The sequence below is a fragment of the Phalaenopsis equestris genome, unplaced genomic scaffold (genome assembly GCF_001263595.1).
Source record: "Phalaenopsis equestris unplaced genomic scaffold, ASM126359v1 Scaffold000198, whole genome shotgun sequence".
Classification (NCBI taxonomy): domain Eukaryota; kingdom Viridiplantae; phylum Streptophyta; class Magnoliopsida; order Asparagales; family Orchidaceae; genus Phalaenopsis; species Phalaenopsis equestris.
The window spans coordinates 430,578-455,738 of NW_018164640.1; the positions used below are offsets into that span (position 1 = coordinate 430,578).

At 36.6% G+C, this 25,161-nt stretch overlaps 1 protein-coding gene across 2 annotated transcripts in view; it reads right to left on the minus strand.

Annotated features, from left to right (window-relative positions):
* The window catches only part of LOC110022577 (uncharacterized membrane protein YuiD), a 33,924-nt gene extending 9,395 nt beyond the window's left edge, over positions 1-24,529 (minus strand). For both annotated transcript variants that reach the window (XM_020721601.1, XM_020721603.1), the window contains exons 1-4: positions 24,343-24,529; positions 24,126-24,257; positions 23,955-23,992; positions 23,317-23,383 (exon numbers count right to left, since the gene is read on the minus strand). In XM_020721601.1, the coding sequence (XP_020577260.1) occupies positions 23,317-23,383; positions 23,955-23,992; positions 24,126-24,257; positions 24,343-24,513 (408 nt within the window). In that variant the 5' untranslated portion in view covers positions 24,514-24,529. The remainder of the gene's footprint in view (positions 1-23,316; positions 23,384-23,954; positions 23,993-24,125; positions 24,258-24,342) is intronic.
* Between the last annotated feature and the right edge of the window lie 632 nt (positions 24,530-25,161).

Genomic DNA, 25,161 nt, shown 5'->3' on the forward strand with positions numbered 1-25,161 from the left:
TAGATACAGGATTTGAGGTAGAGCGCTCTTTCATTTAAACTGTGAAAAATATGAGGTCAGTTTGATTTCATATTTTTCTAAAATTATATATATATATATACGTAAATTAAAAAGTCCTTCCGAAGCGGGTGACGGGATTTCGATTTCGGCGACCGACAGCTTCTTACGGGCGACCCCCAAACATTAACTTTTCCCCTTTTAAGCGCCGACACATATCAAGTAAAGTTAAAGGTGGTAGTAACCCTCCTGGCGCCATAGTCAAATATTAGTGTCGTTAGCACACATTGCATCTCGCCACCATATCCTCTACAACTCTACGCATTCACACCAAATATAGCTCTGCAGACAGTCAATTGTATGTCTTTTGTACCCCTGAGTGCCCGCCCTCCAATCACGCTGCCGTGAAACTTCTGCAACAATTTGGGGATGTACCCCGATGCCCTCAGTAATACGAATGATACTTGGTATAGTAGTTGTCCCCTCACTACATATTATGGATGACTATTTAGATTCTGTAGCAACTCTACCCTGATCTTCCTTAGCCCTTCATCCTGCTTGCTCTCCTGCCTCAAAGCTTACCAATCTAAGATTAACCTCCTCCACCTTCATCAATAGTACATACGCATCTTTATTCTCCAATCCTGGGCAATACTAAATCTCAAAATCATATCCAAGTAACTTGGATAGCACCTCTGATGTTCCTCAATCACCATCCTCTGCTCCAGCATAAACTTCAAGCTTTTTTGGTCTATCCTGACTATAAAATGTCACCCCAACAAATAGGAAAATGTCACTTCTGAATGGTCGAGACAATAGTCATCAATCTCTACCCGTACACAAACTTGAGCCTTGCCCTAGCCGTGAACACCTGGCTGAAATAGGCAATAAATTGTTGATCATGCATGAGCACTACCCCCAATCCATACCATGATACATCTGTCTCTACCACAAATGACCTATCGAAGTCTAGAAGTGCTAATATTGTAACACTGGTCATAGCTCTTTTTAGTTGTTCAAAGACTTGTGTCGCTACTTCCCCCCACTTGAAACTATCTTTTTTCAGTTGCTCCGTCAGCGACCATTGCTAATGTGTCATATCCTCTCTCAAATTTTCGACAGTGCCCTATGAAACCTAAAACTCTCAACTCCTTCAAGCTCTTTGGCAAAATCCAATCCAAAATAGCCTTGATGTTGGACTAGTCCGCTGTTATTCGGCACTGGTCACCACATACCCTAGGTACTCCACCTGAGATTAAGCAAAAAAAAAATTTCTTCAAACGGGCGTACAATTGGTGTGTTCTCAACGTCTCCCAATATTATTCTTAGGTGTATCATATGTTTTGCCTCTATATGGATGTAGATCAGAATGTCATAAAAAAATACCATGATGAACTTCCTGAGTTCATGCTGGAAAACCCTATTCTCGAGAGACTAAAAGGTCTTCGATGTGTTGGTAAGCTCGAACGGCATCACCAAAAACTCGTAATGTCCTTCATGAGTCTTGAACATTGTCATGTGCAGATCAACTGGATTCATCATAATATGATGGTATCTCGACTTCAATCAATCTTTGAGAAAAATTACTGCTCCTTGAAGTTCATCTAACGGCTCATCAATCACAACAATGGGAAAATTGTCCAATACAATTTCCTTGATCAAAGCTCTGTATGTAGTCCACACAAAATCTCCAGCTACCATCTTTTTTCTTCACCAATAGAACTAGACTAGAAAAGGGGATCACACCGGGCCAGATAATCTCTGTTTCAAGCTTCTCTCAGATCAACTTCTCTATCTCATCCTTCTAAAAATGAGGATATCGGTATGGTCTGACATTGATAGGAGGCTCTCTTTCCTTTAATGTAATGGTATGCTCGTGTTCCCTCAGTTGCAGCAACCTGCTAGACTATTGAAGGATGTCGGATAACTATTGCAAAAACTGTTGAACCTACTCGGGGAACTCTACTGACTCGGGTGTCTGGATCTCCTCTATACTTTGCAACTCCACTAAATAACCCAAACTTATTCCTCATATCAATTTAATATCATTATAGTTTTCGTGTAGCTTTGCCTTTATCATTCTCCCGGATTTTGCAGCAAGTGTTTTGTACATTCATGTATTCGAACTTCATGTATTCGAACATATTTTTAATTTCAGAACATACCAGTCTTTCAAGATTTAGATATGCTCTATTTTGTTCCTCCGCTGATCCCTGGAACGGATTTCTTTACACGAAAACAAACTGAATGAGATGATATTAATAGGAATGCTTACAATATTACAGATGCTTAGAGAAGTAGTCACTTGGTTGAAGACCGGTGTCTGCAACTCAATACAAATGACACTTATATAGATAAGTCAACTGGCAAAACCGGAGCCAGAAAGCAAATACCATGGGCGAAAAGTTGTGGAGAATAAAGTAAAGCGCACAGATTCTCCACCGACAGAAAATAATTACACACAGCAAGAGATAATGGTGGGGGTCCACCACTATCAATTATTACAAGCATTCAGAAAAAGCAAGCACGTGAAAGAAACATCAGATGATGGAGGGGTTCACCACTACCGCAAAGTAGATTCCAGTCAGACGCAATTATTCAGTCACTTTTGCATCAGTAATTCTAAAATTTTAATTAGATTGTTGAGTTATGACTCATTGTTGTAGACGTATAGTCCAAGATCGCTCCATACGTTATCCTTGATAGACATACATTTGCTATACATGGACTTTGTAACATAGATATTTCTGAGGATGTTAAGTTCTTCAATAACAGTTTGAACTTGTTGTTTTTCATAGATTCTTGCAGCTCCTCGGAGTTGTGATCGTATGTCGATGTTAATTGGGTGGTCAAATGTTGACCATAGCATTTCCCAATGTTTACAGCTTGTGTCTCGAATGTTTTGGACGGCAAGTTTTGAAACGATGTCACCGTTCTTCAAAAGCAGGCTTATCTGTCTTTACCTTCCATTTGAATTCAGTTTCTGAAAGGATCTCAGAATAGTCTGACTTTCCTTTTCCTTTATTTTTTATGGGATCCATCTCTCTTTCTGAAATAAGTAGTCTAAACTTTGATCACTTGCAATAAGAACAAACGTTAATCTAGATAATGAGTCAGCGAGCGCGCTATTTTTGTCGTCAATGTGTTCAAAATGGACAGTGATCCCCAGTCCGTTGATGAAGTCTATAAACGATAGCCACCGAATTCTTAATGACTTATTTTGAGCAGATTTATGATAGAATGAAATGATTGTTTGACAATCAATTCTTAATGTAATTTCAGACTTGTCAAGATAATGAAACTTTAATGAACTCAGAGTCTCCATACAGGCAAAGATTTCAGCATCAATTGTTGATTTAATTACTGCAAATTTGTCGCTTGCATATGCACAAACACTTTCAGAGGTCCTTGGACTTTCTTTAGTTGGTTTTCATTTACATACTCCTCCCCATCCTTCTATACACCCATCTGTTTCAAGGACTATGTATGCAGATGAAGGTGGTATTTCCAAACCAGGAAGTCTTTGAACAAGATCTTTGATTTTTCGAACTAACTTCCAGTCATATTCTTTCATTCTCTTGTCACCGTGTGGCGAGGTCTTCTGATATAATGGCCCGAGTAATACTCCAAGATTTGAAATATAATTTCTTGCATAGTTCAAAATACTGAGCCAGGATCTCATACCTTATTTTTCCTTTAATTTTTCATTAGAAATGTCCTCAATCTTTCTTATGATATGCTGTTGAAGTTTTATTTTTCTTTGTTTGATAACAGCTCCAAGAAATTCAATTTCATTAACTGCAATTTTTATTTTTTTTTGTGAAAGCACTAATTGTTCTTTTTCAACAATTTCTAAGAATTTCTCAAGATGTCTTATGTGTTCTTCCTCGTTATTACTGAAAAGGATAATGTCATCAATGTAAACAGCAAAAAAACTCCAACAATTTTTGAAACAATTATCTATTTTCCGTTGAAAAATGGCAGGTGCATTTTTCAAACCGAAAGACATTACAAGTCGTTTGTAGTCTTGTAGGTACTGAGAAAGCGGTCCATTCAATTGAATCAGGAATGATTGCTACTTGATGGAAACCACTTTTAAGATCAAATTTTGAGTATATATTGTTGTTGCCTATCTTTTTAATTAAAGTATTTATACCCGGCAACGAGTATTGATCCTTATGGGTATTATCATTAAGAGATCGGTAATTAAATATCATTCTCTCTTTACTCCTCACCTCCTTTATTTTAGGATCAATTGTTACGCCTGAATGTACGATGATCGCCATGATTCTGTGTCTGCTTGTACTAGGACGTATAACCTTGAGATTAAGCAACGCATTAACATGTTCTTCAAATTGCAACTGCATGGCTGGCGTTATGTGTATCAAAGTTTTATCTTGTATAGTAATATGAGGGTTGATTACCTTAATTTTACAGACTACTTTGTTCTTCGACCAGTGTTGTAAAGGATTGTCACCGATATAGTCATTATTCCTTAATCTATCTAGTAACGACTGAAATTTCTTTGTGAGGATGTTTTCTGAGAAACTCCAGGCAAACTCAAGAGGCTGTAGTTCCAGAAAGAAACTGTAATCCATTTTGAACTCCTGGATCTGTTTTGTCTCAACTTCTATATCTAGAGTTGTCGGGACATGTGTGATTTCTTTGTAAAAAGTAACAGTATTTCCTTCCATATGCATTCCTCCGTGCAAGCTTCTTATGAAGTTACATCTGATTAACATTTGCATCCCGTCAACTACATCAATGTCCATAATGAAGATTAATGGAATTCTGAAACTATGTTCTCGAATATACATTTTTCCATCTTTAATCTTTTTTCCAGCTTCAGTGGTTGAATTAACTCCGCTGAACTTGACTTGATAATTTAATTCCTCAGTGGTCTCCTTTGGGATATTATTAATATTAGCACAACAAGTTGTTGCACTGGTATCAATAATAACTTTAAGATGAAATCTTTCAGCACCTGGAACTTCGAAGGTAACATTTATATGGTAAAGCCGATTCATCATTCTTCTTGGATTTCTTTGGGCTTGTTCTTTGACTGCTTAGAACTTTAACTCCACTGGCTTCCTCAATGAATTGAGTTAAATCTTCTACATTTTCTTCAATTATAGCTTTGCCTTTATCATGCAAAGAAAGTTCCTTGAAGCTTTCGTATAGCTGTTTTTCTTCTTCTGATTGCATCTTTTCTTTTAATCTCTTATTTTCCTCATTCAAATGATCATTATATTTAATAAGTTCATGGATCAAAGAGTCTTTTGACTGAAATTGCAACAGTGTGAGCTCCTTTTTAATTTCAATTTCAAGATAAAATTTTGAGCAGAGCGGACTGCAGTCATTTTGCAAATGGCACAGTGGATTCTCATGTTCATGTTGGTTGTAATAGAGCAATATGTGCATCTGAAATGATGGCCAACAATGAGTTTATTAAATTTCCATTGATGATTGCATTTCTCCTGTTCTTCAGAAATTTTAACTTTATATCTCCATTCAAAACCTTCCTTCAACATGTATATTATCTCTTCATCTCGGCAGTTTTCTAGAGCAGATTTTATATGCAGGATGATATTGATACTACCTTCCCCTTCAGAGATAGAACAGATAGCATCAGATGAATCTTCATCGAAACCTACTGATAAAACATCATAATTGTCCTGTAGATCCAAATTGCTAATAATAGCCGCTCTTGCCATATTTCCTGTTTTACTTTTACATTCTCGAGCAAAATGACCTTTTTCTCCACAAACGTAACATTTACATTTGGAAGATTTTGATTTGTTTTTATTTTTCACAACCCGAACATGTGAGTCATGAGGCTTGCCCTTGTAGCTCTTAGCTTTTCGCAATCCGTATCTCTTGTGGTTATTGTAATATCCAGGAACTGGAATCTTTTTGCAGATGGATAAGTCTTTGATGCCCTTCTGAATTGCGGCCCTTTTACATAGATCGGATAAATATAGATACGTAAAACGTATCCTGCGCATTACTCCAATAGTGTTTCCGGGATACTTTTCCTTGAAAGCCTTTTCAATTTCATCACCAATTACTGGAGCCATCTTTTTAAAGAATTTGGATGATAATTCTTGGCTTATGTACATTCTCCCGAATTTTGCAGCAAGTATTTTGTTATCATTCATGTATTCGAACATATTTTTAATTTCAGAACATACCAGTCTTTCAAGATCTAGATATGCTCTATTTTGTTCCTCCGTTAATCCCTGGAACGGATCTTCAAGCAATATAACATGACGTATATGAGAAAGTACATTTTGAAGATCATCAGCAGCATCAATCAACGCTTCATGTTCTCTTTCGTATGTCATTCTCCATTGTATCCAAATCTTCTTTTCAACTTCGCCAAGAAGATTTTCAATGTACAACACCTTAGATCTGTTATCAATAAATTGTTTTTCATTCAGCAAATTCAAAGTGATTGATTCCCATGTTGAAACTACATCGTCATATAACGAGAAATCATCAGGAAGAACAAGTAGGACTCCTTGTGTATTGTTTGCAGAGGGTAGATTCCACATGTTCTGGCGATAAGTTCTTCTAAAATTAGAAGATTTCGCCCTGTAGTTATTGTATGACGATGAGGCTGATGATTCATGCGGCCGACTGGTTGTTGCAGGGGAGTATGCAACTGGTCCCATAGTAGGTTCATTAGGGGGTAAATAAGGGGAAGAAGATATGGAAGCATAAGCTTTACCAACTTTATTCATCATTCTTCTTAAAAAAGGGTATTCAAAATCATTCAACTGACTTTCAATATTAGGATAAATAATTTCTGGCCGTGGTGTTTTTGGTGAGGTGTTGGGACTGGTAGGGATTGTATTGGTATGTGGAGTTAATGATATTGGCTCTGGTTCAGGTGGAGGACTTTCACAATGTGAAATATAATTTTGGAGGGTGTAGAGGTTTTGTGGGAAATTATGATCATCAAGGGATATCAAGTTTTTGTCAGTTTCAGAATTTTCAATGCTAATATTCCCATTTAGAATTGAAAAAAATTCATCTGAATCATTAACTTTATTATGTTGTGATTGATTATCTTCATCATTTTCATCACCTCATCCGGTAGCAATGATTGGTGTATCATCAATCTGATTATCTTCATCATTTTCATCACCCCATCCAGTAGCAATGATTGATGTATCATCAATCTTTATGGAATATTCCACTAGATAATCATATTTTTCAGTCGGATGCCCTAGTGGTCCAATTGTAGGATCACCGTTTTGATATATTTCCCATAAGATTTATTTATAGCTCTTGCTTCTATTAGCAACAGCATGAATCTCAGCATTATCAATAGCAGCAGCATCAATATCTTCATCAATAGCAGCAGAATCATCATCGATAGCAGCAACATCAATAGCAGCAGCATCATTCCCACCAACTTCCGTGAATGACTTAGTGTCATTATTCAGTTTATTGAAGTATAAAAATAATGAAAAATCATCATCAGATTCTTCTTTTGTTTGATCATTAATTGGATCTTTTGAAAACATCATAAAAACAGTTTCCTCCTCTGCTTCAAATTCATTTGGTTGAACTGGAGGAGTGATAGGAGTATAATCGGAGAATGATAGACGAATAGTCTCATCTATTCGTTGTCGCATGAATAATGTTCTCCGTCAATAGGGTAGCATTCAGGAATATTGGTCAGGACGCTGCGTCCTATTAATTCAGCCAGTAACCCTGAGTGCCACGACGAGACTTTAGAATGAGCACTGTGGAATTGTAGGGGTGAAAATGAATTAATAGGGTAGCATTCAGGAACCTGATCATGTTTCGTTTCTGATCGTATTTTAATAATTTGATCTAGATATCTGCTATAAAAAAACATAAGATCCAGGGATAAACGTTATAAGATTGAGGGCAGACGAATCTCATGAGCTAAAACCAATTAAGAAGTTGAAAAGAGAATTTTGATTATATAACTTTGAAAGAATAAGCCTGAGGTACTTTCACTTTATCGCTTGTCTCTTTCTTCTGTTTTTATGAACGATTGCGTTCAATCTTCTGCATCATCTGATTACAAAGCTGTACTTACTGCAACTAAATCCCTTGAACCACCTGCTCTTGGTTTTGTTAATCCAACCGAAGCAAGACAAAACACTACATCTGCTTTAAGCACCATTGTAAAACAAAATAATACTTTAATTCAACTTGTTTTAAAACTATCTGATAGATTGATTAATCTTGAAGATCGGATTAAAACTTTGCATAGTTCTAAGAATCAACCTGATTCTGTGGAATTATTAAGGAAACAAATTGAGGGATTATCAATTTCTGAAATCCCATCTGAACCTAAGATTTCAAAACCAAAAGGCAAATTCTTTGTTTACAAGGATCCCAAATCCATCTTCATCTCTGAAAAGTCTAAGAAAAATTGACATCATGTCCTCATCAAGAACTGTTACTGCCCCATCAGTATTAAATAATCCTAGTACTTCTTCCAATCATATCTCTAATCTAGATGATCAGATCCGAGACTATCGAATGAGATCTCGAATTGCTTATGAGTTACAGAGAAGGTTGCCAAGAAGAATATCATATACGAGGACACTTGAAAGTCGACTGGATCCAGAACAACAGTTGCAAATCTCTCAACATAAACGAGCAAATCTTGTACCAGCTGAGACTTTATATCAAGATGAATTCTCTGCCTCACAACACTGTGTTTATCAACACTATTCTGAGGAACGTGTATTGGTAACAGATGATAATCAAGTGAACCTTCCTTTTGTACGCCAACAGTCTTACCAAAGACTCATACAAGAAGGAATACAACACATACATCTAGGACTTATTATGGTTCGTCTGAATGTCTTACATCGAAGAGATGCAGGAACTACTGCCTTAGTTGTGTTACGCGATACAAGATGGAGATTAGATGTATCTATCATAGGTACCATGGAGGTTGATCTGTCCCAAGGAATACAGCTTGTGTATATAACTCCTAATATAATGATGTCCATACATGATTTTTAAAATCATGTCGAAATAGTTGTATTAACACATGGACATCAGCACTGGCAAGCTGGCGAATCTAATCTCTTAAACACTCGAGCTCTTGTTGCAAGATTAGCAAATACCAATTATGCTGGTTTCCGTTATAATGTTTCTGGAATAACGAATGATCTCGCTTCTCATGGTGTTCTAGCTCTACCAGGAACAAAACATTCCACGGAGCTTCTACAGAGCAACTTAAAGGCTTGGATTGGAACCTCAAGCCCACGAAGAATCAACTGCTAAATTTACCACGAACATTATCCATGCGACCACGAATAGATGAGACTATTCGTCTATCATTCTCCGATTATACTCCTATCAGTCCTCCAGTTCAACCAAATGAATTTGAAGCAGAGGAAACTGCTTTTATGATGTTTTCAAAAGATCCAATTAATGATCAAACATATGAAGAACAATTAATGATCTCAATCAAACATATGTTTTCAAAAGATCCAATTAATGATCGAATATATAATGTTGTTGCTGCTGCTATTGATGATGATATTGATGCTGCTGCTATTGATGATGATATTGATGTTGCTGTTATTGATAATGTTGAGATTGATGATGTTGTTAATAGAAGCAAGAGCTCTCAAACAATCTTATGGAAAAGATATCAAAACGGTGATCCTACGGTTGGACCACTAGGGCATTCAAGTGGAAAATATGATTATCTAGTGGAATATTCCCTAAAGTCAGCCACAATATAATAAAGTTGATGATTCAGATGAATTCTTCTCAATTCTAAATGGGAATATTAACACTGAAGATTATGAAAGTGACAAGGACTTGATATCCCTTGATGATCACAATTTTCCACAAAACCTCTACACCCTCCAAAATTATATTTCACATTGTGAAAGTCCTCCACCTGAACCAGAGCCAATATCATTAACTCCACATACCAATACAATCCCTACCAGTCCCAACACCTCACCAAAAACACCACGGCCAGAAATTATTTATCCTAATATTGAAAGTCAGTTGAATGATTTTGAATACCCTTTTTTAAGAAGAATGATGAATAAAGTTGGTAAAGCTTATGCTTCCATATCTTCTTCCCCTTATTTACCCCCTAATGAACCTACTATGGGACCAGTTGCATACTCCCCTGCAACAACCAGTCGGCCGCATGAATCATCAGCCTCATCGTCATACAATAACTACAGGGCGAAATCTTCTAATTTTAGAAGAACTTATCGCCAGAACATGTGGAATCTACCCTCTGCAAACAATACACAAGGAGTCCTACTTGTTCTTCCTGATGATTTCTCGTTATATGACGATGTAGTTTCAACATGGGAATCAATCACTTTGAATTTGCTGAATGAAAAACAATTTATTGATAACAGATCTAAGGTGTTGTACATTGAAAATCTTCTTGACGAAGTTGAAAAGAAGATTTGGATACAATGGAGGATGACATACGAAAGAGAATATGAGGCGTTGATTGATGTTGCTGATGATCCTCAACATGTACTTTCTCATATACGTCATTTATATTGCTTGAAGATCCGTTCCAGGGATCAACAGAGGAACAAAATAGAGCATATCTAGATCGTGAAAGACTGGTATGTTCTGAAATTAAAAATATGTTCGAATACATGAATGATAACAAAATACTTGCTGCAAAATTCGGGAGAATGTACATAAGCCAAGAATTATCATCCAAATTCTTTAAAAAGATGGCTCCAGTAATTGGTGATGAAATTGAAAAGGCTTTCAAGGAAAAGCATCCCGAAAACACTAAAACACTATTGGAGTAATGCCCAGTTGGAGTAATGCCCAGGATACGTTTTACGTATCTATACTTATCCGATCTATGTAAAAGAGTCGCAATTCAAAAGATTTCAGTTCCTGGATATTACAATAACCACAAGAGATACGGATTGCGAAAAGCTAAGAGCTACAAGGGCAAGCCTCATGACTCACATGTTTGGGTTGTGAAAAATAAAAACAAATCAAAATCTTCCAAATGTAAATGTTACGTTTGTGGAGAAGAAGGTCATTTTGCTCGAGAATGTAAAAGTAAAACAGAAAATATAGCAAGAGCGGCTATTGTTAGCAATTTGGATCTACCAGACAATTATGATGTTTTATCAGTAGGTTTCGATGAAGATTCATCTGATGCTATCTGTTCTATCTCTGAAGGGGAAGGTAGTATCAATATCATCCTGCATAAAAATCTGCCCTAGAAAACTGCCCAGATGAAGAGATAATATACATGTTGAAGGAAGATTTCAGATAGAGATATAAAGTTAAAATTTCTGAAGAACAGGAGAAATGCAATCTTTAATGGAAATTCAATAAACTCATTGTTGGTCATCATTTCAGATGCACATATGCTCTATTACAACCAACATGACATGAGGATCCACTGTGCCATTTGCAAAATGATTGCATGTCTGCTCTGCTCCAAATTTTATCTTGAAATTGAAATTAAAAAGGAGCTCACACTGTTGCAATTTCAGTCAAAAGACTCTTTGATCCATGAACTTATTAAATATATTGATCATTTGAATGAGGAAAATAGGAGATTAAAAGAAAAGATTCAATCGGAAGAAGAAAAGCAGCTACACGAAAGCTTCAAGGAACTTTCTTTGCACGATAAAGGCAAAACTATAATTGAAGAAAATGAAGAAGATTTAACTCAATTCATTGAGGAAGCCAGTGGAGTTAAAGTTCTATGTGAAGCAGTCAAAGAACAAGCCCAAAGAAATCCAAGAAGAATGATGAATCGGCTTTACAATATAACTGTTACCTTCGAAGTTCCAGGTACTGAAAGATTTCATCTTAAAGCTATTATTGATACGGGTGCAACAACTTGTTGTGCTAATATTAATAATATTCCAAAGGAGGGCACTGAGGAATTAAATTATCAGGTCAAGTTCAGCGGAATTAATTCAACCACTCAAGCTGAAAAGAAGATTAAAGACGGAAAAATGTATATTGGAAAAATGTATATTGGGACGGAAAAATGTATATTGGAGAACATAGTTTCAGAATTCCATTAATCTTCATTATAGACATTGATGTAGTTGACGGGATACAAATGTTAATCGGATGTAATTTCATAAGAAACTTTTACGGAGGAATGCGCGTGGAAGGAGATACTGTTACTTTTTACAAAGAAATCACGCATGTCCCGACAACTCTAGATGTAAAAATTGAGGCAAAACAGATCCAGGAGCTCGAAAGGGATTACAGTTTCTTTCTGGAACTACAGCCTCCTGAGTTTGCTTGGAGTTTCTCAGAAAACAACATCACAAAGAAATTTCAGCCGTTACTAAACAGATTAAGGAATAATGACTATATCGGTGACAACCTTTTACAACACTGGTCGAAAAACAGAGTAGTCTGTAAAATTGAGGTAATCAACCCTGATATTACTATACAAGATAAACCTTTGAAACACATAACGTCAGTCATGCAGTTGCAATTTGAAGAACATGTTAATGTGTTGTTTAATCTCAAGATTATACGTCCTAGTACAAGCAAACACAGAACCATGGCGATCATCGTACATTCAGGCGTAACAATTGATCCTAAAACAAAGAAGAAGGTGAGGAGTAAAGAGAGAATGATATTTAATTACCGATCTATTAATGATAATACCCACAAGGATCAATACTCGTTGCCCGGTATAAATACTTTAATTAAAAAGATAGGCAACAACAATATATACTCAAAATTTGATCTTAAAAGTGATTACTATCAAGTAGCAATGCATCTTGATTCAACTGAATGGACCGCTTTCTCAGTACCTACAGGACTTTACGAATGGCTTGTAATGTCTTTCAGTTTGAAAAATGCACCTATCATTTCTCAACGAAAAATGGATAATTGTTTCAAAAATTGTTGGAGTTTTTTTATTGTTTACATTGATGACATTATCATTTTCAGTAATAATGAGGAAAAACACAGAAGGCATTTTGAGAAATTCTTAGAAATTGTTGAAAAAGAAGGATTAGTCCTTTCACCAACAAAAATAAAAATTGCAGTTAATAAAATTGAATTTCTTGGAGCTGTTATCAAACAAAGAAAAATAAAACTTCAACAGCATATCATCAGAAAGATTGAGGACTTCCCTGATGAAAAATTAAAGGAAAAACAAGGTATGAGATCTTGGCTCGGTATTTTGAAATATGCAAGTAATTATATTCCAAATCTTGGAGTATTACTCGGGTCATTATATCAGAAGACCTCGCCACACGGTGACAAGAGAATGAAAAAACATGACTGGAAGTTAGTTCGAAAAATCAAAGATCTTGTTCAAAGACTTCCTGATTTGGAAATACCACCTTCATCTGCATATATAGTCCTTGAAACAGACGGGTGTATGGAAGGATGGGGAGGAGTATGTAAATGGAAACCAACTAAAGAAAGTCCAAGGACCTCTGAAAGTGTTTGTGCATATGCAAGCGGGAAATTTGCAGTAATTAAATCAACAATTGATCTTGAAATCTTTGTTGCATTGAGACTCTGAGTTCATTAAAGATTTATTATCTTGACAAGCCTGAAATTACATTAAGAACTGATTGTCAAACAATCATTTCATTCTATCATAAATCTGCTCAAAATAAGTCATCAAGAATTCGGTGGCTATCGTTTACAGACTTCATCAACGGACTGGGGATCACTGTCCATTTTGAACACATTGACGGCAAAAATAACGTGCTCGCTGACTCATTATCTAGATTAACGTTTGTTGTTGTTGCAGGTGATCAAAGTTTAGACCACTTATTTCAGAAAGAGAGATGGATCCCAGAAGAAATAAAGAAAAAGAAAAGACAGACTATTCTGAGATCTTTTCAGAAGCTGAATTCAAATAGAAGGTTAAGACAGATAAGCCTGCTTTTGAAGAACGATGACATCGTTTCAAAACCTGTCGTCCTAATGAAGAAACACCATATGGAAACATTCAAGACACAAGCTGCAAACATTGGAAAATGATATGGTCAATATTCGACCACCCAATTAACATCGACATACAATCACAACTCCGAGGAGCCACAAGAATCTATGAAAAACAACAAGTTCAAACTGTTATTGAAGAACTTAGCTTCCTCAGAAACATCTATGCAACAAAGTCCATGTATAGCAAATGTATGTCTACCAAGGATAACGTATGGAGCGATCTTGGACCATACGTCTACAGCAATGAGTCAGAACTCAACAATCTAATTAAAATTTTAGAATTACTGATGCAAAAAGGACTGAATAATTGCGTCTGACTGGAATCTATTTTGCGGTAGTGGTGGACCCCTCCATCATCTGATGTTTCTTTCACGTGCTTGCTCTTTCTGAATGCTTGTAATAATTGATAGTGGTGGACCCCCACCATTATCTCTTGCAGTGTGTAATTATTTTCTGTCAGTGGAGAATCTGTACGCTTTACTTTATTCTCCACTACTTTCCGCCCATGGTTTTTGTTGAGAAAATTAGGGCGAAGAAAAACAGTAATCGACACAATCCAGAAGAACACAGAGATTTAACGAGGTTCGGCAAAGATGCCTACATCCTCGGGAGCAGAGCGGCGACCTCCTTTTCAATATTCAGAAAAGAATACAGAATACAAAATTCAACTCTCTCAAAGACCTAGGATTACAAACAGGTCTATTTATAATCCTAGAGTAAGCCCTACAGTACAATATGTAATTCCTAAATTACCCCTGTATCGTATAGCGGGGCGTTGACCCAACACCCTCAACCCACATAACGTAACTTCTCGATTTGGACAGATTCTTCCGCTTCGCTCCGCTCTGCTCCGCTTTGTTCCAGCATCTGTCCCTATATGGTATATGAGTCATACCATAACAAATTTCCACCTTGGCGAATATACAACCCCTTAGGAGAAAAGCTACCTCGGAGTTACACTTGCACCAATGTGGGTTGGGCCACCATGCTTCTGTTGCGCCCTCGTTGATCTCAACCCACTGAATTCCAAGAGATATCTCTTCATTTCAAGAGACTCCAAATCCTGGTATTATGAGTCATACCTAACAATTCTCCACCTTGGCGAATATCTAGCCCCTTAGGAGAAAATGCATCATGAAGTTTCTTACACCGTATTGGGTTGGGCAACCATGCCAACTAGCAACTGCTAACATTCAACAAGTTCAAGCAATTCAAGAACTTGTTGAAAATACCTGGCTTGGTCAACATACTTGCAGCATTTTCATCATATGATCCGACAGAGTTAACTCCACCTACAACTGCACTCCCCAACAGTTTATAAATAATACCATCAGGTTTCATAGCTCGTAATGTCTTCAAAATTCCTTGTGCCAACAAATCTTTCACATTTGTTTGCCACAATCCGATGTTCCTTGTTCCGTCAAACTTCACTATCTCAAATTTTGCACCAGACATTACCATTCGAATTTAATCCTGCAGTGAATTTTACCTGCCTTGTATGAAACAAAACACACACCACAAATAAAATCAAATAAACCTGAAATTTTCTCTGTCAATTTGCAGCAATTTCCCGCATTTTTCAGTGATTCGTGAATCAAAAATTTTTTTTTTTCACACGAAGCACCTTGCAGCAATTTCCCGCATTTTTCAGTGATTCGTGAATCAAGTTTTTCACACGAAACACATTTCCTGTTTGCACAAAAATTCGGCTGAAATACTGCAAACACCAGATGAACTCCAGGACAAACCTGCGAACTCCGCTGCAACTGCACATGCCGCAATTCCTGCGACAAATTTACGAACTCCGCTGCAACTGCACATGCCGCAATTCCTGCGACAAATCTGCAAACTCCGCTGCAACTGCACATGCCGCAACTCCTGCGACAAACCTACGAACTCCGCTGCAACTGCACATGCCGCAAATCCTGCGACAAATCTGCGAACTCCGCTGAAACTGCACATGTGAACTCCGCTGCACTGCACATGCCGCAATTCCTGCGACAAACGTGCGAACTCCGCTGCAACTGCACATGCCGCAACTCCTGCGACATACCTGCGAATGCCGCAATTCCTGCGACAAACCTGCGAACTCCGCTGCAACTGCACATGCCGCAACTCCTGCGACAAACCTGCGAACTCCGCTGCAACTGCACATGCCGCAACTCTTGCGACAAACCTGCGAACTCCGCTGGTCGAACACCACCAAACTCCTCTGTTTGCAAACGCTCCTGTTCGCGGTAACTGCACACGAACTCCTGTTCGCGAACTCCATCCCGTTTAATGCCGCGAAGGTTCATGAACTGTCACGCCTCACGCCGCCTCTACCGCGAACTCCCCGAAGCATAACTCGTCGAACTGTCGTAGCCCTTTATCCGAACTGCTTCGCACATGTTCGTTTCCGCGAGCCCGTCCGCCTTGCGAACAATTTTGATCCTGCAACAAAAACTTTTCTGCAAAAAAATCTTCTACAAAAATCGTTGCTTAGACCTCTTTTTTTTTTTTGAAAAGAAGAAAATCTTTTTCTCCTAACTGCCGTAGCCCTTTATCCGAACTGCTTCGCACCTGTTCGTTCCCTCGAGCCCGTCCGCCTTGCGAACAATTTTGATCCTTCAGCAACTTCAGCAGCCTTCTCCTTTGCAGCAGCCTTCAGCGGAGCCAACCCGAAAATGGAAGGGCAACCATAGAAGGGAATATTCCTTATTCCTTGATTCCTTTCTCCTCCTAGCAGTTCTCCAGGAAAGAAAATCGTGGAAATCCAAGATTCCTCTCCGCTTTCTCCTCCTTTCCGTTTCTGCCCTGCTCCGCTCCTTTCCTTTTCTGTTCGCGATCAGCGTCGAGCTCCCCAACTGCGGAACCCACCGCGGCCTCAGCCGAACTTGCGAAGGCAAGAGCTCCTCTTCCTGTCGCAAAGCCTCCTTCGGAACCCTCCGCTTTCGCTGCTGCTGCCTTCGCAAGCCTCCGCCGAAAAATCGCCTGCCCAGAACCCTCGCCGCCTTGATCTCGTCACCGATTCGCAAGAACGTCGTCGTCTCCTTCCTGCGACCTTCCCGAACTCGCGCCTCCTCCGTCCGGGAACCGGAAAACTTTCGCGAACAGCTCCTCCCTTGCCTGCTCTTCCTCCGTCGCAGAACTTGTCTGCCAAAACGACGAATACTCCTTCGTCCCTGCGCCGATCTCTTCCTTGCCCTCGAACCTGTCTCTGATACCACTTGTTGTGAAAAAAAAATTAGGGCGAAGAAAAACAGTAATCGACACAATCCAGAAGAACACAGAGATTTAACGAGGTTCGGCAAAGATGCCTACATCCTCGGGAGCAGAGCGGCGACCTTCTTTTCAATTTCAGAAAAGAATACAGAATACAAAATTCAACTCTCTCAAAGCAAAAGGATTTCCTAGAGTAAGCCCTACAGTACAATATGTAATTCCTAAATTACCTCTGTACCGTATAGCGGAGCGTTGACCCAACACCCTCAACCCACATAACGTAACTTCCCGATTTGGACAGATTCTTCCGCTTCGCTCCGCTCTGCTCCGCTTGTTTCCAGCATCTGTCCCTATATGGTATATGAGCCATACCATAACAGGTTTTGCCCATGGTATTTGCTTTCTCGCTCCGGTATTGCCAGATAACTTATCTATATAAGTGTCATTTGTATTGAGTTGCAGACACCGGTTTTCAACCAAGTGCCTACTTCTCTAAGCATCTGTAATATTGTAAGTATTCCTATTAATATCATCTCATTCAGTTTGTTTTGAACACTTCTTGTTATAATTTCCGTCAAAAATTCTCTGTGACCCCAAGACGGCGATCCTCCTTATACGTTGTTGGTATCAAATAGGAATGCTTACAATATTAAAAGAGATGCAGAAATAAACTCGAGAGATCCGAAGCAAAACTATGAACAAAAACACACAACTAAATAAAAAAATAGAGAACACAAGGAACATAAGATTTAACATAGAAAAAATCACGGAGCCACACCACACTAAAAATCCACTATATGGAAAAATGAGGAGAATTGAATAAATTACACTGCTCAAGCTTCTCAACACTTTGGAACACTTCAGGGACACTCCTCTCTTTTGCATAAGAAAAAACCCAAAATCCAACATACAACGCTCACTCAATCCCGCTATGAAGCCAAAATTTTAAGTAAAAACTATCTAAATTTGGTTATCGGCTAGTGCTCCAACGAGTGTCGGGGCCCTTGGGTGCTAGAATGTTGAGCTTTTGGTTTCTAAAACATGTATCGAGCATGGCGTCTCTACTTTTGGGCGTTGGAGCACCGTGTATAATAAAGAAAATAGATTGAACATCACTAAATCCAAAAGAGGGGGGCACCCCCCGCAAACTTCTCGTCAAACTTGATCGACAAAACTGAAGGCCTTGAGTAACCAATTAACTGATACAAATAGGCTCCATAAAAAAAAACAATCTCATACTTGAAGACTGGTTGCAATCAATCCTGCTCCTTCAAATTTGCAGTCTCTTCATAATTATGAACTATAGTGTGGCTCAACCAGGTCAAACTTCCTAAACTCCAACTGAAGCTAAGCATAGCGCTTCAATCTCTCAGTTGTTGCAATCTTAATCAACATATAAACAAGATTTTGAGTTGTACGTATTTTCTTCAAAGATAATTGTATATTTTCTAGAAATGACGTATGAAATGATATCTTAATTGAATGTGCTTCGTTATGGCATAAAATGCGGCATTTTTGTTAGATGACTAGTACTCACACTGTCACTATGAAGTTTCCATTCTCTTGCTTCTTGACAGGTTATGCCATAAAGCTTCGTAGCCAAATCATTCCTTGCTAGCCTTGGTGATAGGAAGAAACTTAGCTTATATAGTTGATAGAACAGCAATCTTCTATAATTTGGAAACCAACTCATTGTTGTATTCCCCAAAGTGATGATATTTGTACTCCAACATTATCTAAATTTACATATCCCTGTATATTAATCTATGCACTTTCAAAATAAATTATTTTGTTGAATATTCATCTCAAGTATCTAAAAATTCACTTCACTCCTGCCTAATAATGTTTGTCTGAATTACTCATACATCGATTGACAACTCCCACTGTATGTGTAATATTTGGTATTATACATATCATCACATATATCAAACTTACAACAACTGAAGCATATGGGGCTCTTCTCATTTGTGTTTGCTCTGCTTCAAACTTAGGCAATTAGTCATTAGCTTACAGTGACTACCTAAGGAGGTGCAAACTGATTTTTTCTCACTCAAATTAAATATGTGTAGGACCTTCTCAATATATTTTGTCTTAGACAACTTCAATAAACTTGCACATCTGTCACTACTAATTCTTATGCCGAGAATTTACTTGGTTAAATTTTAAATTGTTCATTTCAAACTCCCTTAATAATTGTTCATTCAAATCTCTGATCTTCTCCATATGCACCTGCAATCAGCATACCATCCACATACAAAAAAAACACAATTAAATAATTATTAAAAATTAACGCTTCGTGTACCTACTGTCTAACATGAACCTATCAAATTTCATATACCACCGTTTAGGTGTCTGCTTCAAATCATAAAGACTCTTCTTTAATTTACAAACCATATCTTCTTTTTTAGAACATCATATCTCTATGGTTGCACTATGTATTGCTCATCTTCTAAGTCATCATTTAAGAAGATTCTCTCACACCAATCTACTCCAGATATAGATCTTTCATTGTTACTAAGATCAACACAACTCTAATAGTTATCGTTTTCACTACAAGAGAAAATATGTGTAGTCTTATTCCTTTGTTAAAATCCCTTCACAATAAGTTTCGCCTTGTAGAACTTGATATCATCTGATTTTTTTTTAGTCTGTAAACTCACTTGTTGTGTATTACCTTTTTATCATCTAGTAATTATATCAATTCCTACGTCTTATTTAAAATTAGTGATTGTATTTCATCATCCATGGCAAACTCCCACTTTTTTAAGTAATCTACTTGAATGGTCTCATCATAACATTGTGGTTCACAACTATCAGACAACAATAAATAGTACAGTTTTGATCGTGAGATTTTGCTAGACCTTTTGACTTTAGTAGCAAATATCATAAAAAATTTTTGTGTTTCATCATTGAGCACATTTCTTTATTCATCTCCCTAGTCACTAATGTCTTTTATCTCAACATATTTAGAGAGGTTTTCAAAAGCAACTGGTAACTGGTCCTGAGTTTTGTTTTTGTTTTTGTTCTTGTACACCTCCATTTCATTGAAAGTTACCTCTCAAATCCTAATGAATTTTTTATACTATTAGTCCCATAATTTGTAATTAAGCTCATTTGAATCATATCCAATGAAAATACAATAGTTAAATTTCGAATCCAGCTTATTTTTGGATCCTACATCAACATAAACATATGATGAACAACCAAAGACTTCAAGTGAGATAGATTTACCTCTTTATCACTCCAAGCTTTACGCGAGTCTTCGTTCAAAGTTAATGAAGAACGACAATTTATCAGATCAATTTTAGTGTTAACTATTTCTATCTAGAACTATTCTGGCAAGCCTCATACTCTTAGCACATCTAATGATAGTTTTATTCATGTGTTCAACAACACTATTTTGTTGTAGTGTCGTAAAAATAGTGAACTCATGTTTGATTTCTTATGAGGTACAATATCTCATAAACATCTAATCACGATACTCATCACTATTATTTGATTTGAGATACTTAATCTCAAGCAGGTCTTATTCTCAATTATGATTTTTCACTTCTTAAATATATCAAATACATCAATTTTTTGTTTCAAGAAATAAAACATACCTTTCTAGTGTGATCATCAAAGAAAATGATAGATATTGAGAACCTCCAACAGAACGAACTGAAGTAAGATCTCATAAATCATTATGCACTAACTTCAACTTTGACCCACTTTTAGATAAAGTGGCTCTTTTTAGCTTGTCATAAACACAATTTTCACAAAAATCTAATTCTTTAGACATTAAACCCCGGAGTTTGTTTTTAGAAAGTAGAGACTTCATATGTTTCTCACTCATAAAGCTAAGTCTGTAGTGTCGGAGACCTACATCAACCTTTATTCTAGCTACTCCAATAGATCCAGACATCTCATTAATCAATGTTGTCTCGAGCCATCATCATTGCACCTTTCCTCACCTTTTAAGATCTCCTGTGAAAATAGTCACGTTCCCTGACCTTGCAAGCCGACTCATAGAAATCAGATTTCTCCTCAAACATGGAACATGTCTAACTTCATTCAGTTTTCAGACCGATCCATTTAGTAACATGATATCATCACTCATTCAAATAATGCTGACATTTGTATCTCCTAAATACACATATTAAATATCAACTTGAGTATAATTTTTTAACACCTCTTTATTGGAGCAAGCATGAAAAGATAAATATGAATCCACTACTCACGATTCAGTAATATCTATGGATAAAATAAGGGATTCACCTTGAATTTAAATTGTAGACATTTATAGAAAATTTTGTATCCATACCTCCACTACAAATCTTCTTCAAATTTCTTTAGTTTTTCTTAAAATGATATTTTTTTCTTCTCGTTTCAGTATTTGCCTCTGCCTTTCATCTCTCTTTAACTTGGGCATTCATCTCCTGAACTTTGATCTTTCTCTGTCTGTGTTTCCAATCAAATTTCTTCCTCTAGTATGAACATTCAGAACATAATTTCAAGTTTCACCACTCGTCTTCTTATGATTTTTTTTCTTTCTACACTAATCTCATAATATAGTTCAACTTTATATTTCCTAAAGAGTTACTACAATACCAAGTTCATCATAACTATCAGGTAATGAAGATAAGAGTAATAGTGCCCTACCTCATCATCAAACTTAATGTCAACAAAACACAACTAGTTAGTCACAGTGTTAAAGTTTTTCAAGTATTCAATCATTGAACTATCATCCATCATCTCGATATTAAATAATCTATTTATCAAAAAAACTTTGTTTGACTAAAGATTTCTCATACATTCTTGGTGCGGCCATAAGATCAAAAGTAGCTTCTCATTACAATGTTGAAAGAAACAACTAAGAAAAGTGAAGTTGGATCAAATCTAGAGCTATGCGATCAAGAACTTCTTATTCTTCCAGAGTTAACAATTTTAGCTTCTCGGTAATTCCATCCAGTGGCAAATATAGTTTCTTTTGACATAAAATATCATTAATTTACATTTTCCATAAAATAAAGTTCAAACCATTGAACTTCTCAAACTTCTGTCTCGCTTCATCGGCCACTGTTTCCAATCAAACCAAAGAACCTCAAAAACACTTCTCTAATACCACTTGTTGAAAGAGATGTAGAAATATATTTGAGAGATCCAAAAAAAAAATTTAAACGGAAGAGCACAACTCAAGAAAACAAAAAAAAAAACACATAACACCAGATTTAACCTGGAAATCCCAAGAATAGGAAAAAATCACGAAGCCACACCACATCAAAAAATCCACTATGAAGAAAAATGAGGAGAATTATACAAATTACACCACTCAAACTTCTCCACATTTTTAAATTATCAAGACAATCCTCTCCTTTGCACAAGAAAAAACTCAAAATCCAACGTAAAACATGCACTAAATCAAGAAGCCAAGTCAAAACCTTAAGTCAAAACTGTCTGAATTTTGTTATTGGCGCCAAGACATTGAAATAGTACAATGTCGAGCTCTCTAGTTTTGAAACATGTAATGGGTGCGGTGTTGCTATCTTTTGGCTGTTGGGTACGGTTTATAATAAAAATAAAAAATAAAATAAAATAAAGAAAAAAATTGGAGGCAACCCCAAACCCAATACAATGGGACACTCCTCGTAATACCCGGCAAACTCAAAGTTAAGCTTGATTGCTGAAACTAATGGCTTTGAGTGACCAATTAATTGACACGATCACGCTCCACATATTAGCATAGACCAACGCCACTGCTTATCTCAACAATGAAACAGCTATAATAATGCTTAAATAGCACGTGTATTATTTTTCCAACAAGGAACAAAAAGCATTTTACCTTTAAAACTATGCTTTTTCTCTTATCAAGCCATGCTTTTCTTATAAATCAAAGTTTTACAAATATACTTCAGATGCGTTTGTTAACTATAATTCCATAGTGGCAGAAAGTGACGCCTACTTGATAAACAAATAGATCCATACATTTTATTGTGATTTCTATCTCATGCATTGCATAGTTTTGATTAATCTGAAGCTACAAATAAACTAAAGCAAGCATCATGAATATAAGAAGCAAATATGCAAAAGAAACTCATCAAAGGAAATCCTTAGTGCAAGAAACTAATATTTTGAAACTGCTAAAGAATTAACAAAATCATGGAAATCAAGTTGGTGTACCTGAGCATCATACATTACAACAGAAGCAAAAACCACAGAAAGGCCAAAAATTGAATCATAGAAACCCCTACATTTTATAAGCCAACCAAGTTATGTCAAATAACTCAATCCATTAACTGAAGCAAAAAAGCAATTATTAGTTTTCCATGAAATAAATTGACAGATGGTTGAGAAAATTCCTTTATATGCGCCCGTTGAACATTAAACACAATCAATTTTCAAATAAATTTTGAAAGCAAATCTCTTAGGGGGTGTTTGGTTGCAGGGTCAGATTTACGTTAAGCAGGATTAATCAAATCTGGATTTCCGGCGAACTCGTGATGGGAGCGAAGGTCACAAGCAACGACAACCTAAATCCATTAAATCCGCCTCTCTGTGGGATTTATTAATTCAGGATTTACAGACAGAACCGGAATAAATTCAGTTTAACATAGAGTTGGATTTAGATTTCATTTTTTTTTTATTATTTATTTATTTATTGTGTTTGCCTGGATTTGGATTTAAGTTAAATCTTAAATCCATGGCTAAATCTTGTTAAAAGTGTGCTACCAAACACCCCCTTAAGATATATACGATCATGGGCATAGACCAAAAAATTAAAGTGAATCCACGAAATTTACAGCATAAACTCGTCATACCTCTCTAAAGCAATGCTCGTAGCAGCGGCAGCTACAGCCTGGAAATCCAAATCCCACATAGTTAATCGTAACCAAATAGATTTCCAACAAATATTCGATAAAAAAGTCAACATACAAAAATGATAAAGCAGAAATGGACAGGAGATTCGTTTAAGCAGAAAGCAAGCTTACAGCAGAATGAGTGGACGGCATGCCACCAGATCGAACAGCTGCCTTTAAATCGATTCCTTTTCCATTAATAGCAGAAGTAAATGGTTTTGAGATTTGACCGACGAGGCATGATATCGTTGATGCTACCAAAACCTAAAAAAACGGAAATCGAACACCGTAAATAAAAATCAAGATATAGAGGAAGACATCTCAAAGCTCTCGCACTGAAAAGATTTGCCTTGTTGTGTGCAAGTTCTGCTACTTCCTGCACTCCGATGTTGAAAGCTAAGATTGGTGGTTTGGGTTCTGTGGATGGGCACAGTGCTGACTTCTTCCTGAAGATAGGCGGATAGGAGGAGGAGGTCAGTTGAAGCGATGGGGAGAATGTAGCTGTGGAAGCGCACTGCATTTCTAAGCTTCTCAAATCGAAATCAAATCGGAGTCATCTTATTTATTTTTGGGTATTTACATATATACCACTCAACTTTTATGTATTTACATATCTAACATATAAATTTTGATTATACATTAATATTGTATAATATTGTCACAACAAAAATATTTCTTTTTTAATTTTTAAAACATAAAATATACATTTTCACATATAAATAAAATGTTATGCTTGTCAATATTGAAGTTTAGGCTTTGGATATGTAGTTGCATAAGAATTTGAGTGTTATGTATATGTAAATCTACTTTTATTTCTCGGAGTAAAGACCTAGAAAAAGTAAAAAAGGGTTTTTATTGTTCTCCTTGCACGGAGCTAAGAGTCATATTTTCACATTAAGTAAAATCTTATGATAAACACTTAGGGCCTCTTTGGAACAACTTTCTTTTTGCTTTGTTGTTCATGCTCCCGTCACAGTTCTGTTTGAGAAACTGTTCTTGTAGTTTTTTAAAAAGTTTATGTGATAGAAAGTTGTTTTTTTTTAACTTGAGATGTTAAAATATGGCAGTTATCAGAAAGTTACAGTCTGATTTTTTGAAAATAACATAAAGTTGTAATAGGCACCGCAGTTTTTGAAAAATAATTTTTTTTTTTTACAGCAACTTCAAA